At 44.0% G+C, this 15,925-nt stretch overlaps 1 protein-coding gene across 2 annotated transcripts in view; it reads left to right on the plus strand.

Annotated features, from left to right (window-relative positions):
- The window catches only part of SMAP2 (small ArfGAP2), a 48,527-nt gene continuing 33,601 nt past the window's right edge, over nt 1,000-15,925 (plus strand). The window contains exon 1 of one of the 2 annotated variants that reach the window (XM_018042331.1): nt 1,000-1,552. In XM_018042331.1, coding sequence (XP_017897820.1) covers nt 1,450-1,552 — 103 coding nt within the window. In that variant the 5' untranslated portion in view covers nt 1,000-1,449. The remainder of the gene's footprint in view (nt 1,553-15,925) is intronic. The other variant, XM_018042325.1, reaches the window with a different exon arrangement.

A 15,925-nucleotide genomic window follows, 5' to 3' on the forward strand; every position in this document is an offset into this window, starting at 1 on the left:
GTGTTTAGGCAAAAAATGTCCAAAGATGTCAATAATCATAAGAGGAGACCTCATGAACAGAGAAACCCAGAATTCAGCAGAAGCAGGCATACCAAGTGAGAGGTGACCAGGGGGAGGTTGTGATTGATGTTCCCTTATTTTGTGTTAGGAGGTTGTTGTTATTCAGTCACGACATTGTGTCTGACTCTTTATGACCCCATGGGCTGCAGCACGCAAGCTTCCCTTTCACCATCTCCAGGAGTTTGCTGAACTCATGTCCATTGAGTTGGTGATGTCATTCAACCATCACATCCTCTGTCACCCACTTCTCCTCCTGCCCTCAATCTTACCCAGCATCAGGATCTTTTCCAATAAGTCGGATCTTCGCATCATGTGACCGAAGTATTGGAGTTTCAGCTTCAACATCAGTCCTTTCAATGAATATTCAGCGTTGATTTCCTTCAGGATTGACTGGTTTGATTTTCTCGCTGTCCAAGGGACACTTAAGTCTTATCCAGCACCACAGTTGGAAAGCATCAATTCTTCGGCTCACAGCCTTTTTTATGGTCCAACTCTCATATACATAATGACTATTGGAAAACCACAGCTTTGGACCTCTGTTAAGAGGTTTAGAAGGTAGGACTCTTCTATTTGGCTGTTGAAGGAAAGAATAAGCTTTGGAGAATTCACAACCCAAAGGTTACATAAGGATGGTAAAATTTTAACTCATAGAGAGGTTTGGGGGATAATGTTGGGATCACTCATAGAGCGCTCAGCACAGTGCCTGGCACGTAGTAAGAGCTCAGTTATTTGTTGTTTCCCTTCACTTTCCTCCACTCCCTCCACCCGCTCTCCGCCTGCTCCATTCATTCTTTTCCAAGGACATGCAGGGGGCGTGCCCAATCCTCCCTCCGCCCCATCCAAGCCCCACCCCTCGCTTCTGCCCGGATTGGTTCTTGAGAAGCGGAGCGGAGGGAAGAGCCCAGTCCGGAGCGGTGGGGGCGGGGCGCATGCGCGGGCTGGGCTGGGTGGAGGAGGAGAGGAAGAGCTGCCGGAAGTAGGCGGCCGAGCTGGTGGCAGAGCAGGCGGCAGCTGCCAGGGAAACCGAGGCGCGGGAGCCGTAGCCCGCTGACAGGCAGGCCCGGGGGTCGTCTCTGCGCCCGGCAAAAGCAGGAGGCCCGAGCGTCCCTGTTGCCTGGGCCGAGGGTCCCTGCCTGGTCCGACAGCCTCGTTGGGACGTGGGCCTTTCCCTAAGCCCGCCAGGGGGCGCCGCCCTGAGGGGGCTGCAGAGTTGGGGGGCAGGCGCGGCTGACTGGAGAAGGGGCGCTGGACTGGGCAAGGGGAGAGGGCTCCCGCGTTCTCAGGAGGTGCCCTGGGCCGGGGACCGGGAGTCCTCACCTCCGGACTGAGGCAGGGGTTTCTGGGGGCTAGGAGGGCGCGTCGCCCTCTGCCCCCGCCGGCACCCTGGCCATGACGGGCAAATCGGTGAAGGACGTGGATCGGTACCAGGCGGTCCTGGCCAACCTGCTGCTGGAGGAGGATAACAAGTTTTGTGCGGACTGCCAGTCTAAAGGTAGCGCATCCTTCCTTGCGGGCGAGGGGTCCAGCCTCCGGGCGACACGGGGGAGGCGACCTGTGTGGGGAGGGGGGAGGTCTCTAGAGCTTAGGGGGCCCCGACCGTCTAAATGGTAACGCGTGCTCCCCTCATTGAGGAGGCTGCTAGGTGTTCTGGGGCGCCGGGATTGGTGTGCGGAGAGGTTGCGAGGGCGAGTGTGTGTGGTTGAGGCTGGGGTGGGGGCGGGGGCGGGGATGGTCGGGGTTGGGGGAAGTGGCATGGTGTGTGCAGGTGAGAATGTCTACATTTCAGGGCTCTGAATGAGTTCTGCGCCGACTGTCAGTGCAGCTCGCAGCCTTCCGCTTGCAAAGCTGGGGGTGAACTGCAGCGGGGCGGGGAGGGGGTGGGGAGGAGAGGGAAGTGAGATGACGGGGAGGAAAACTGCTTAAATGGTTTTTAAAGGTGGTGAGCGTGGCTGCCTGCTATTTGGTTAGCAGTTCCTTCTGTCATTTTACAGCCTTGCTGAGATCTGACAGAGTGCTTAGCTGGCTTTCCTCTTCCAGGATGTGTGGAGGGGGGACCTGGCTTATGCAGTGACACAGTGCGGATTTCTAGACAGCCTAGCCCTGGCTTGTGGAGTGTGCTGGAGGCCTGATGTGTGTGTGGTGGCAGGAACTAGCAGATTGTGGCTGTAGTGCAGGATCGGCTTAATCAGTGCAGAGAAGGAAACAAGGGCTGCATCGAATTTGTTACTTCCATGGCGATCATCCTTCTAAAGATGAAATATGATCATGGCAGAGTCTTTGTTTTCTGTGCCCTCAAAGATTCATGATTTGGTACAGTTGCAAATTGGTGTGCTATCAAAGCTTGCTTATTAGTGAAATATTTGCACTTGAGATTGATAGATTACAAATATTTTGTTTCCTTATTTTCTTTCTGAATTCTTTGGAATATAAATTGGAGTTGGGAAAATTCCTTTTTTGGTTTGGGAGCTATTGCTAATTTACTTTTGTTCATAATGCAGTGAATTCACCTGGATTGTTTGTCCTATAGCATGTTGGGCATATAGTACACAACAAAGATTCAAGTATATTTGTCTTTATCAGTATTGAGAAAGGAATTACGTGCTTAATTGATACTTTTACTTAATTACCTTTTATTTTGCAGAAGTAAGGTTATGTAAGGAGATGGGGGAGAGAGACATTGATTTGGACCCCTGGTAGTATATTTTAGTGCCCTTTACCAATGGGTAAATGGCATGTGCCATTAGGAAAGTAGATTCCCCCGACTTCTTTCCTGAATTTTTGCAGTGGCAAGAATTCATTTTAAAAATACTGTAGAATCAGTTTATGTTGAGTAGGTTAATTTCTTATAGTTGACTCTCATGAGATCTGCTGCTAGCTCTATGGGAAGATTTGGCTTAAAATTTGGGAGTATATCTCTTTGGGTTGACTCAAATTCCCTTGTGTCCTCAGTTGACAGATCTTGAGTTACAGTGAAGCAACCCACTGAGTGAGCACTGCTCCGTTTGGGGAGTCAGATACCATTTTTATAATCGGTACCACCCCTACCCCCCACTTCCCATACCACTCTTGTATTTACTCATATTCCAACAAAACATAGCACATAGAATAGAGGTTGATTCGTCACCTCCAAATTTTCTGTTGCTCTTTATCAACAGAATTACTGGGGATCAGGTAATAAAACATTAGTCGGTTCATTCTTAATGAGAGATGGTAACTGCTGGCCTGTAAACTTTATTAACTGCTTTTGATAGTAGAATCCTGGGTCCTGAAATGATTTATTTTCACAAATTAGCTTTACATTTTGGCTTGGTGGCTTCAGTGACTTGGCCATTCTATTAAAAATGAGATGACAATGTGTCAGTCAGTCATCGTTCAGTTCAGGTCAGCAAGATATTTGTGGCCTCAGTTTTCGCAGTTTATGAGTTAGCTAGCCCCTTCTACTGTTTGAACTCCTCCCATTCATTTTCCCGCTTCTTTTTCCTGACTGTGGTTGTCGTAATGGTCATGTGGACAAATGTCAGATCGTGGAAGGAAGAGACACTTGAATCCGTAGATTAAGTTATCTCTTAGCTCTGGTAAAAAACACATTTAGTGGGAGGAGGAATTTTAAAGCCACAGGCTAAAATGAGGTTTGTACTTGGGTTTTTATCTGTAAGTCTCATATCCTTTCTTACTTGGAAAATTGAGAGCCTGATTGTGTAGGACCTGGTGAGTGATTGCTTACTGATCCGTTAACATAAAATCAGATGATGTAACCCTGAACTGCAGACCTATGAACAGGTATTTTTGTAATGTTTCAAAATAACTCTGGCAGTAATTCTTAAAAAAAAATTCTTATCCTGATTTAAGAATGATATTATAAGATACGTAATTTGAATATCAGAATAGAGAATAAACATGTGTTCTCTTTGTGTAGTATAAGTTTTGTTGGTTCTGGGTTTTTTGTTTTTGTTTTTAACTCTCTTGAGCATAAGACTCACAAGTTACCTCTAAGGCATTGAAATAATTTATGTGGGAATGGAGGCCACTTTGGTACTACCTTTAAAACAAATGCTTCAACTTGCTTTAGGCTGAAAGATGTTTCGTCACCCAAAGCCTTTAACTTACTGTGACCTTTAGGGTAAAATTTTGGGCTGACTGAAGTTGTGGTAGAAAAGAGAACAAACATACTGAAAATTTCAGATATGTTTAACTCCACCTTGTTGAGGCCAGGTCCCATTTTTGGAGGTTTAGTCTGTAGCTCTGCAGTTCCATATTTTGTCTGTATGCCTGGAATAACTCCTAATCAGCCTCTTCAGGGAGTGGTTTAGACTGGACACTATCCTGCTGCTGCTACTGCTGCTAAGTCGCGTTAGTCATGTCCGACTCTGTGTGACCCCATAGATGGTAGCCCACCTGGCTCCGCTGTCCCTGGGATTCTCCAGGCAAGAACAGCTGGAGTGGGTTGCCATTTCCTTCTCCAGTGCATGAAAGTGAAAAGCGAAAGTGAAGTTGCTCAGTCGTGTCTGACTCTTAGTGACCCCATGGACTGCAGCCCACCAGGCTCCTCCGTCCATGGGATTTTCCGGGCAGGAGTACTAGAGTGGGGTGCCATTGCCTTCTTCGGACACTATCCTATTTACCATGAAAGGATCTACCTTTCTGATGTCCTGAATACTTATGTCCATTGTTGGGATGTTCCTTTCTCAGTATCAAGGTTCGTGAGAAAAATGAGAGTTGTTTAATGAGCAAAGAATTAGAACGGAAGAAATTTGATGGTCTTGAGGAATATTTACTTTCAACTGTGAAATACCACATAGAATTCTGGAGTCTGACAAAAAGTTTGTAATATCTTTTTACTGCTCTGTTCTTCTCCTACACTCCATCTCGGAAATGTTTCACTTCAAATCACCTGGCCACTGCCTTTGTTCCAACTCCTAGTACGTGTTCTTAAATTCAGATTTCCTTTTTGAAAAACCACTTTTATGTGGTTCAAAATTCAAAAAGTTCAAAAGGGAATATATTCAGTGAAAAGTTGTTTTCCTGTCCCTGATCCCTTAACCAGCTTTTCCCAGTGCTTCTGGAGGTAATTTATTATGTGACTTTTAAGAGATGATACATACATAGACAATTACATTTAAATATATTCCTTTTCAGTGCTTTTATGCAAATAATAGCATGTTACCCAAAGTCCATGGCACCCTGCGTTCTTTTTCTTCTTTAATATTTACTTATTTGTTTTTTTTTGGCTGTGTCAGGTCTTAGTTGCAGCTCACGGGATCTTTCATTGTGGTGCTTGGGCTGAGTAGTTGCAGTGGGTCCAGTAGTTGGAGCATGCAGGTTTCGTTGCCCTGCAGCATACGGCATCTTTGTTCCCTGACCAGGGATTGAACCTGCATCCCTGCAGTAGCGGCAGATTTTTAATCTCTGGACCATCAGGGAAGTCCCAACCTTTCACTTTTTCAATCAAGTGTACAACATGAAGGGCATGGAGATTCCCTCTCCATGCACAGTAAGGAGTGTCCCCATTCTCTCAGGGTATAAAGTTGAAAGATATGCATGATTTGGAAACATTTGCTCTCATTGAAGTCATCTTAGACAGTGTCCTAGCCCCCGTCCATAGCACCTGTAAGCTCACCTTTCAGGTTCAAAGAATCAGAGCTGTAAACTTTTAAAAATATGTATTTATTTATTTTTGACCTCTTCAGATCTTAGTTGCCCCCAAGGCATGTGGGATCTTAGTTCTCCAACCAGGGATCAAACCCACATCCCCTGCACTGGAAGACAGATTCTTCCAATGGAAGGACTTCCGATGGAAGGACCAGCAAGGAAGTCCCAGGGCTGTAGGCTTCTGTTGGAAAGTAAAAGTCACGTCTGACTCTCTGTGACCCCGTAGACTGTGCCGTCCATGGAATTCTCCAGGCCAGAATACTGGAGTGGGTAGCCTTTCCCTTCTCCAGGGGAATCTTCCCAACCCAGGGATTGAACCTAGGTCTCCCGCGCATTCCGGGTGGATTCTTTACCAGCTGAGCCACAAGGGAAACCCAAGAATACTGGAGTGGGTAGCCTATCCTTTCTCCAGGAGATCTTCCTAACTCAGGAATCGAACTGAGGTCTCCTGCAGTGCAGGCAGATTCTTTATCAACTGACCTATCAGGGAAGCCCTTTGATGTTGGAACATCCAATTAAACTCTATTATTCTGCTTATTTTAGCTTTGGGACCTTTAGCACACCACCTAACTTTCTCAGTTTCACTTTCCTCATTTGAAAAATAAAAATGCCTTGTAAACTAAAGTGTTACACACATGTAAGCACTATTTATCATTACTATTGCTGAACTCATTTATTTCATCTTAATTTTATTCATTCATTCCACTTTCAGACTTTATTCCCTTAAATACCCTAGTTACTGGAAGCCACAGTTAGAATGACTCACTGAATAACTCACTGAATAGAAAACTCACCTAGTTTTTAAGCCAAAACCATTTCCTATATTTGATTCTAACTCTGGTAGATTCATCTCTAGTTTTGCTTTACCTTTTTTTTTTCTGTCAATAGCTAAATCATTGCTTGCTGAATATCATTCCTTAGAACATGAACATTGCTATCATTTTTAAATTATTTTAGTTGTATCTGTGGCACCTTTTAAGAGATTTTTTTCTTAACTGCCGCAGACCTGGACAGTAGAAGGTATTTTCCTTCCATCTCTAGTTAGACACCCTTCTCCAGCCAAGATCAAATAACTCTCAGTCCTTTTACAGCTCATGCACCTTAACTCTGACCATTGTAGTTAGGCTGACAGAGTTTTACTGACAGTAATTAAAGTCCCTGTTAGGTTGTCATTTATTTTATTTTATTTATTTATTTGGTTGCATAGGGTCTTGGTTGAGGCACACCAGATCTTGGCTGTAGTTCACAGGCTTAGGTGCTATGCGGCATGTGGGATCTTAGTTCCCTGACAAGGGATTGAACCTGCATCCCCTGCACTGCAAGGCAGATTCTTAACCGCTGGACCACCAGGGAAGTCCCTAGGTTGTCTTTTAATATCAACTTATTCAACCTGTTCCCTGGGAGACATTTTCCTATTAGTTCTCTCCGTCCTTTAAATTTCATCTGGCAGCAGTGGGATAGAAAGTACAAAATGCCTTGTCTTCTGAGGGTGCAATCCCACACTGCATGTATTCATTCAGGAAATGCTCTTAAGCACCTGCTTTGTGTCAGACACTACCAAGACATGTAGATTAAAAGATAGGGCCTTTGGTCTCAGGGATTTTATAGTCTAATGGGCAAGCAGATGTGTAAACAGATAAATGATGCAATGTAGTAATTATCACTGTAGCATTGTGTACAGGGAGAAATGAAAGCGTTGAAGAAAGCAAGCAAGTCTGCTTAGGAAGTCATGGCTCAGAGAGACAAGAAGGCTATGTCTTAAATGAGAAGCACGATTCTGTCAGGTGAATTTAGGGGACTTTGCATTCCAAGCCGAGGAAGAAGAACGTGCAAAGCCTCCCAAGACGTGCTGTGATGTGTGTGTGAGATTCTTTAGTATATTCTCATTACATGTTGGGGATTGACAAGGGCTAAGGTAGGCAGAGACACGTCAGATTAGCTCTGCAGTTGACTTGCTGTGTGGCACTGAAATTATGAATATGCATTAGACTCTCTGTTATGTAAGAAACCCACAGTACTGGAAGTCCACCTGCTACTCAAATGGAGTTGTAAATATAGCAAACCTGAAATGTTTTCTGATTGCTGAGTAGTAAGGAAGGTCAGAGTATTGTGCCCACTAGATCTCCCGTCATGAGTACATTCATTTATCTTAAAGAAGCCTAGTGGGATGCCAGCCGCAGATGTCATGCTGTTTCTGGAGTTGATGACTTTGGATTTTTGAAGCTGAGCATGCTTTCACACTCAAGCAGTCTAAGAGTATTTTATGCAAGTCCTTGGTTGTTCAGTGCTTGTGTGTGTGTTCAGCTGTGTCTGACTCTTTGAGACCCCATGGACTGTAGCCCTCCAGGCTCCTCTGCCCATGGAATTTTCCAGGCAAGAATACTGGAGTGGGTTACCTTTTGCTTCTCCAGGGGATCTTCGCAACCCAGGGATCGAACCTTTATCTCTTGTGTCTCCTGTATTTGGCAGGCGGATTCTTTACCATGAGCGCCACTTGGGAAGCTGGATGTGTAAACAACAGGCAGCTGCAGCCACATCTCTCAGTATACCTTTCAGCAAATCTATTGCTTTTAAATAAATCAGAAAACAACCTTTCTGCATTTTTCCTCTGATATCGTGGTATGTAGGTGGCAGCTTTCTTGGGCAGAGTTGTCTGTATAACTCTTCACCACATGAGTCATTGTCTGTTTCTGTTCAGGCTAAAAATTCCGTCTTGGAAATAATGTCATGCAGTTGGAGACCACAACACTTGACTCGTTATGTGCATTGTGGCTGGCTTTGTATGTGATACTGGAAGCTACCTGCGCCATAGGGAGGAGATAAAGTGACATTAAATGGACTCAAGCTCAATTCCTCCAAGTGATAGCTCCTGTGAAAAAGATACCCGGCAAGAATCTGCATCAAACACTCATGTGTTTTTCATTTAAGCATACAGTGCTTAACTTTTATTATTGTGTCTGCCTAAATCCTTATCACAGTTATATTTTTGTTTGAGCAATTTGCCAGTTTAAGTAGATCCTAACTTTGAAGGAGTTTTATACTGGCCCCTGGAATGTGACAGTTCAGCATACCACACTGAAAAGGTAGGAACCAAGTCTATGCAGAGTAGAACCCCTTAAAGTTAATTCACTTTTACCAAATTCCTCTATTTTTAAAGAAATATTCCTCTCATAGTTAACTTCTTAAAATTGTAATTTGCCGCAGTTCACTAGAAAGTAAGCTGCATGAGGGCAGGAGTTTTGTGCCTGTTTTGTTCAATATACTATTCCCAGCACCTAGTATGGTCGGGCACAGGTCAGGCTCTCAGTAAATATTTGCTTGAATGATACAAATCCTTTGTTTCTTATTAAAAGAAATCCTTTATAACTTTTCTGAATATTTGTGTAATTCTTAGGAAATCTAAGTTTTTAAAATATATTTAAAAGTCAGGGACCCTTCAGAGAAACAGAAAGCACTATAGGAGATATAAGCAGAGGGAATTTAATATGGACTAGGTTCCATAGGTGATAAAAGGGCCGAGAAGGTCAGTGGGCTGGTGAGACAACCCAGAGATTGGCAACACCTGGGACCTCCTATGCCCTAAGGAAATTAGAAGGTGCTGATGCCAGCAAAGGCCAGAAGCCTGAACCATCTGCAGTGACCAAGACGAGTGGAAAGAAGAGCTGTCTGGTGGCAGGTGGAGTTCGGACCAAGTAAGACAGAGAGTGTTACCCCAGCTTCCCCCCTTCTCCCGCCTCTTTTCCTTATCAGTTCCTCCCATTGATGGAACTTACCAAGAAATTAGTTGGCAGGGAAGCCTGGGAGATGTAGTTCCCCGTGATAGTGTGGAGGAAGGGGAGGATCCAAATTGAGACAGGCAAAGGCACTTGAATCCCCAAGATGCGGTTCTTTCTGCTTGTAAGAGAACAGTTGAGTTATTTTGGACAAAGGATAAGAAGGGTGTTCAGGCCAGTGCTTCTAAAGGAGCTTAACTGTTGCCAAAACAATAATTAGTCCTGGGAAGTAATGTAACAACTCAGTCATTGCCTGTTTAATTAGGATGCATGACTTCTGTGGAATCTGTATTTGACTTTCCCTCTCTGCCAGGAGCAGTTTATCGTTTGGTTGCTTGGAAAATAAGTTCCCACCCTGACTCTGGGAAGCTTTAGGCATAATGTGTATACACTGAGCTTGTCCCATCCACAACTAAAAACTCGGTCGGTAGCACTTAAGATACGCAAAGAGTTTTGAGGATTGCAGCCTTAAAACATGGTACGGATTAGACTTTTCTGATTGTTAAGCTGGAGCCAATTTTCCTTGCGTTGGGTATCTCTCTAAATAGTTTGATTGGTTTGTCTCTTCCCCTGCCTCAACAAGCTTAGATCAGTTAGCACTGGGGGAGAGTGGCGAGATCACCTCTGTGTTGCTGTTGCTCAGCCACCTAGCCGTGTCCGACTCTGCCGCCTCACGGACTGAAGTCTGCCAGGCCTCTGTGTTCCTCAGCGTCTCCCGAAGTTTGCCGAAGTTCGCTGCTGTCTTCTATACTGGACCTGAAAAATATTCTGTCTTGTTCAGAAGGGTGCTGCTGTTCCTTGTAAAGACAAGGCTTCTCAGGTTATTGCTGCCAGTTTCCTTCTTGATGATGAGCTGTTTAATGAGTTATGTGATACAAGTTGAGCACTTTGTAGAAGTGCTTTTTTTGTCAATCGGGTCGCCTGCCTTTGGGCGCCTGCCACATTATTGGAATTGGTGGAACTAGGCCAGCAAGGTTTTTTCAGTGGAGTGTGAGTATGTTTGCTTTTAGGTGGTTATTTTCCTGCAGAAGCTATGGATAAGGACCTCTCATTGAGTAAAGTTACCAGTGGTAAAAACTGCATAGGTTTCATTGTTTTTCTCTTCTTTTCCAAAACTTAGTTTCCTCATAGCAGGTATTACTATAATTCACACATGTGATTGAAGTGTAATTTGGTATTATAAAAAGCATATCTCTTCCCAGAGTACCAGTTCTTCCCAGCCAGTCCCTTTCACCTTAAGAGGTACACCTATGTGTTTTTGAAGCCTCATGTTTAATAATTACAATATTTCACTACTGTATTTGACTCTTCCATTTTCCAAACTTTCTCCTTTCCTACCCCACTCTTCTGGATCCTGTATTTCCCCCACAGGCTTTGTGGATGCTGGTCCATTGATGGCTGAACTGCAGGTTTCTTCCCCGTGGAAAACCCCAGAGATGAGCCAAATCTGCCTTCAGCTGTGGCCACCCATCAGCGTAAGGTCACCCTGGTGGTCGTCTTCAGTTTGTGCATCACTGCCCTGAGCCTCCATGTGCCCTCTTGTGTGGCTGGAACCTGCCCTGGGGTCCCACCTCTGCAGCCTGTTGCTGGGATTTAATTGTTGCTGCTCATTTTCAAATAATGTTAAGTAGCTTTCTGACCATTTTTGTTGACCATAGCCCTCTTTTTCCCATTTGTATATTTCCTATGGGTGTTCTGGTTTGCTTTTTAAATAGCTGTTGGATATGGTTTATTTAGAAAGTACTGGATTTCATAAGTCTACTTGGAAAATGCTTTGTTTATCCTTACTTAATTTCAAGTCAAAACTTTCAAAAAGAACTGTCTTAATCAGAAGCAATGAGAACCGGATCCCTCAGGCTTCAGGTCATTTCTCCTCACCCAAGGAACAAACGTGTAACCTTTTCCATTTTATGATGTACTGAAAATAATAGAGCAAATACAGGAGGAGGAGAGACCTACCAGCTGATAAGCCTGTCCCCGCATAGAGATGTGTGGAAATAGAGTACTTTTTCTTTCCCTCTATTGCAAACAGCCACACTGTCTTTCATGGCAGTTGCTGGTGATGGGAAGTCCATAAATATCCCCATGCCTCTGTCACAGAGCTTACATCTTGAGATGTGGGTTTACATGCTAATCCTGCAGTGTTATTTCCTGAATGCACACACAGTGAATTTTAAATTCTTCCTCTTTTCTTATCTTAGTGGAAGTCCCCTCTGTGTGTGTGTGTGTGTGTGTGTGTGTGTGTAAATTTAGAAATGAGTTCTCTACTGTTTCAAGTCTTGAGTATAAATCCTCTTTTCTTATCTTAGTGGAAGTCCCCTCTGTGTGTGTGTGTGTGTGTGTGTGTAAATTTAGAAATGAGTTCTCTACTGTTTCAAGTCTTGAGTTTAAAATTGTCTTAATATTATTTAGATGGTTTTTGTTCTAGTGCCTTCAAAAAGTAATTACCTACAGAGTTTTCCATCCTGTGCTGTTGATGAAGGGGGCATTGGTGTCTCTTCATGTTGACACTTTACCACTTGGGTTATAACTGACCCAAGGCCTCTGATGAGAAAGAGGAAGGAAACTCCCTATTCTAATCATGATGCTTGTGTTCAAAATAGCTGGAAACAATGGACTTAATGGAGACCATTTGAAATGTGACAGCCGATTTGAAAAAGAAAGAATGAAAAGACTCAGCCTCTTCTGCTGTGTCTAAACCGTTTTTATTGCGAGAATAGCTTTAAGGGACTGGGAACTTTGTCTCGCCCAAGGTAGGTGTCAGGAGATGAGTTAGAGGAACCGTTTCAGACTGAGGGGAATTTTGAGGTCTTTCTGGTGGTGTGAGTGTTGTGTTAACATTCCTAGCTCTCCTGTGAGAGAAAGGAAGCATCATTAAATACAGCATTGGAATCAGGAAGATTCCAGCTCAGCTCCCCTGAGCCTTCTGACTTGGTTTTGAGCCTTGTCTATGAACAGGCATCTGACACAAGTGACTCAAATTAAGGATTGATAGGAACAGATTCCCAGGCCAGTTGTGCTTATTAGGTGAACATCATTAAATGCTATTTCTCTAAAAAAGAAAAACTGTATCTTCTTCTCATTATGAAAGTTATTCATATTTGTGATGGAAATCATTGGAAAGTATGAAAAAGTATAGTAATGTAGAAGATATTTCATATAATCCTTATCACCTATTTATACTTAAGCTTATTCTACTGTAATATAATTTGATATCATTATTGTTTTGCTTAATATTATCATAAGCATTTTTCCTGACATTAAAAACGTTTAAATGCCTTTATTGTACTCCACTGTTTGAATATATCATTACTTAATTCTTGCCCAGTTGTTGGACATTTGGGTCTTAAATTTTCAGGATTATAAAATTTTTTATAATGAGACAGTGTGAATTTTGGTGTTGCTGTTGGACTGATGGGTTATCTATGCGTTCAGAGTTGAGTAGTGATGTGTGCCTTCTAATTTTAAGGAGTTGTCAGAGGGTTTTCCGGTTGAGCCCCTGTGGAGACGGCCTTGCTGTGGGGGCTGTTGTTTTGAACTGCCTCATTGTAGTGGACATATGAGACGGGAGCAGAGAGCTGGGGAGAATCCAGGCTTAACCATAAGGAACAGATTTACAGGACATGATCATAGCAAGATGGGCCAAGTTATATTTTTATATCTGACGTGCACTTTGCACATTTATATACTTGATATGTGGAACTGTTCTGTCGAGCCATTGATCAGCATCTTATGTTGTTCATACAGGCCTCCTTCACTTAAACTCAGTCCAATGGGAAGAAGGATTAGAAGCCCTACTGTGGTGGAAAGGGGATAACAGCCACTGGTTTTTGCTTTTGTTTTACAAGGCTTTCTTTTGACTGTGGGTTCCATAAGGACAGGGACCATGTTCCATGTTTCCCTGTTACCTGATGCTCAGCATCTGCTGCTAGTGTCTGTGCTTCTGGAAACATTGTTTTTGGAGTATAATCTGCAACATTGTGTTAGTTTCAGATGTACCGCAAAATGATTGAGGTACACACGCAGACACTCACACATACGTGTGTGTGTATACACATTCTTTTTCATTATAGGTTATTAAAAGATATTAAATATAGTTCCCTGTGCTAGACAGTAGGTCCTTGTTGTATATCTATCTTATCTATAGTAGTGTGTATATCTTAATTCCAGACTCCTAATTTATCTTCCTACCCACAAAAATTTTGGTTTTGGGTTGAATTACTTTACATTTGTCCCCAGGATCATCTTTTTCTCATCTCTTTCCAATCCGCACTCTCGACTGGGTTGGGTGCAGGATGATGTCGTTTGGTGAATGGGGTAGAGCGTGTTCTGTGGGCATCGTGAACACTATCCTAGTCATGCATGTTCAGGTCATACTCTTTTTCCTGTTTTATTTTTTGAAAGTCACCTTTATCCTCTCAACTCAGATATTTGAAGCTCTGTGACATTGCAGGAAGCCCAGCAGGTGAATTTCCTGGTTGCTTTGTGATCATTGCTTTTGTGTGCCATTTCTTCTGTGTGCTCCTGGCATCTGTGCCACGTTGAAAGCTGGAGCCAGTCACAAAGCTAGCACTCTGTCCTTTCCATAGGAGGTTTTAGTGTGACACGTCACTGGGCGGGGGAGTGTAGCGGGGCGTATGAAACAGGAGGCTGAAACAGTAGCCCTTCAGCCTTTCTTGTGGGATGGGAGTAAATATTTAGACGCTGTTCTCAGGTGCTGTAGAAATTAATCATAACCTTGCCGCACTTTTAGAAGCTCTCTTTGTCCCTGCTGGAACAGGTTTGTCTAATTCGAAGAACCTTGCTTTGGCTCTTTTGAAGCTGTGTTTTTCCTTGAGACCTGCCCTGGGTTCCCCTGTGTAAAGTTCCCTTTGCAGGAACTTTCTATCCACACAGCTGGCATCTTGCCCCATCCCCTTCTGACCTGTACCTCATTATACCCAATTGTGAAACACCTGGCTTGTGAAACCTTGTAGTGAATGTCTTCTTCTGAAAGGGTAGATCTCCACCTTTGCTCTGCTCCCTTAAGGCAGGGCTGTTTCAATGACTAATATTCTGTGTGTCACTGAACTAACTGGCTGTACTTTGATCCCAGGATTCATTTCTGTTCTGCTGTTTGTTTAGGAATGAAAGTCCTCTAGCTTTTGCATGCGGTTGTGATGCGTTTAAACTGGCACTGATTTTCCATCTGCTGGGAAAGCGGCACACCGGTGTGAAAGGGAGAAGTTCACGTCTGTGGTCTTGTGCACGAGTCCATCTGCTGACTCGGAAGGTTTTGTGTAAAGCCTCTCTCTGCCTGTGTGAAAAGCATGAGCTTCCCTTTAAACAACTGAAAAATGAGTTTTGCCTGGCTGCTTGTTCTTCACTCTCCTCCACTTCTGGGCTTCCTCTGAGGAGGAAGACTGTGGGTGAGAAGGGGTGGGAGATGAACCTTCACACACAAGCTCAGGCATTGGGCTTTCCGGGAGCAGAGAGTAAAAAGTATGTGGTAAGAGATGTGAGAGTTGGACTGTGAAGAAAGCTGAGCACTGAAGAATTGATGCTTTTGAACTGTGGTGTTGGAGAAGACTCTCGAGAGTCCCTTGGACTGCAAGGAGATCCAACCAGTGCATTCTGAAGGAGATCAGCCCTGGGATTTCTTTGGAAGGAATGATGCTAAAGCTGAAACTCCAGTACTTTGGCCGCCTCATGAGAAGAGTTGACTCATTGGAAAAGACTCTGATGCTGGGAGGGATTGGGGCAGGAGGAGAAGGGGACGACCGAGGATGAGATGGCTGGATGGCATCACTGACTCGATGGACTTGAGTTTGAGTGAACTCCGGGAGATGGTGATGGACAGGGAGGCCTGGCGTGCTGCGATTCATGGGGTCGCAAAGAGTCGGACACGACTGAGTGACTGAACTGAAGAGAAAAGAGCACTTGAAGAACAGGACATCAATACAGTGACTGTTACTGAGCACTGTCTGTGCATGGCGCATTTCAGGTGGAGAAGGATGATTCTGACTCTGCCCAGCTGGTGGTCTCTTCTGTGAACTTGGGTGAATGACTTGACCTCTCTGGGTCTTAGATTCTCCAGCTGTGCTTGGACTAGATAATCCTTAAAAGTTCTTTCCAGCTTTGAAATTCTGTATCCCAGTGTTTATCTCCTTGTTATGGAGCAAGAGAGGCAGCTTTTCCACAGGATTGGTATATTCTTATATCTCGCATGCTCCATCCTAAATGGCGTAAAATAAAGATGGCTTCTCTAGGGCAGGACTTTTCAACCTGAGCACTATTCATGTTTGGATACTTTGTTAAGAGGTTGTCCTGTGTAGGAGTTTAGGCAGAACCCCTGGCCTCACCTGTTAGATTCCAGTCCCACTTTCTGCCAGTTGTGACAACTAAAAATGTCCCCAGACCCTGACATTGCCACTTGGGGGGAAGTTACTTCATTTGAGAAGTGC

The sequence above is a fragment of the Capra hircus genome, chromosome 3 (assembly GCF_001704415.2).
Source record: "Capra hircus breed San Clemente chromosome 3, ASM170441v1, whole genome shotgun sequence".
Taxonomy (NCBI): Eukaryota; Metazoa; Chordata; class Mammalia; order Artiodactyla; family Bovidae; genus Capra; species Capra hircus.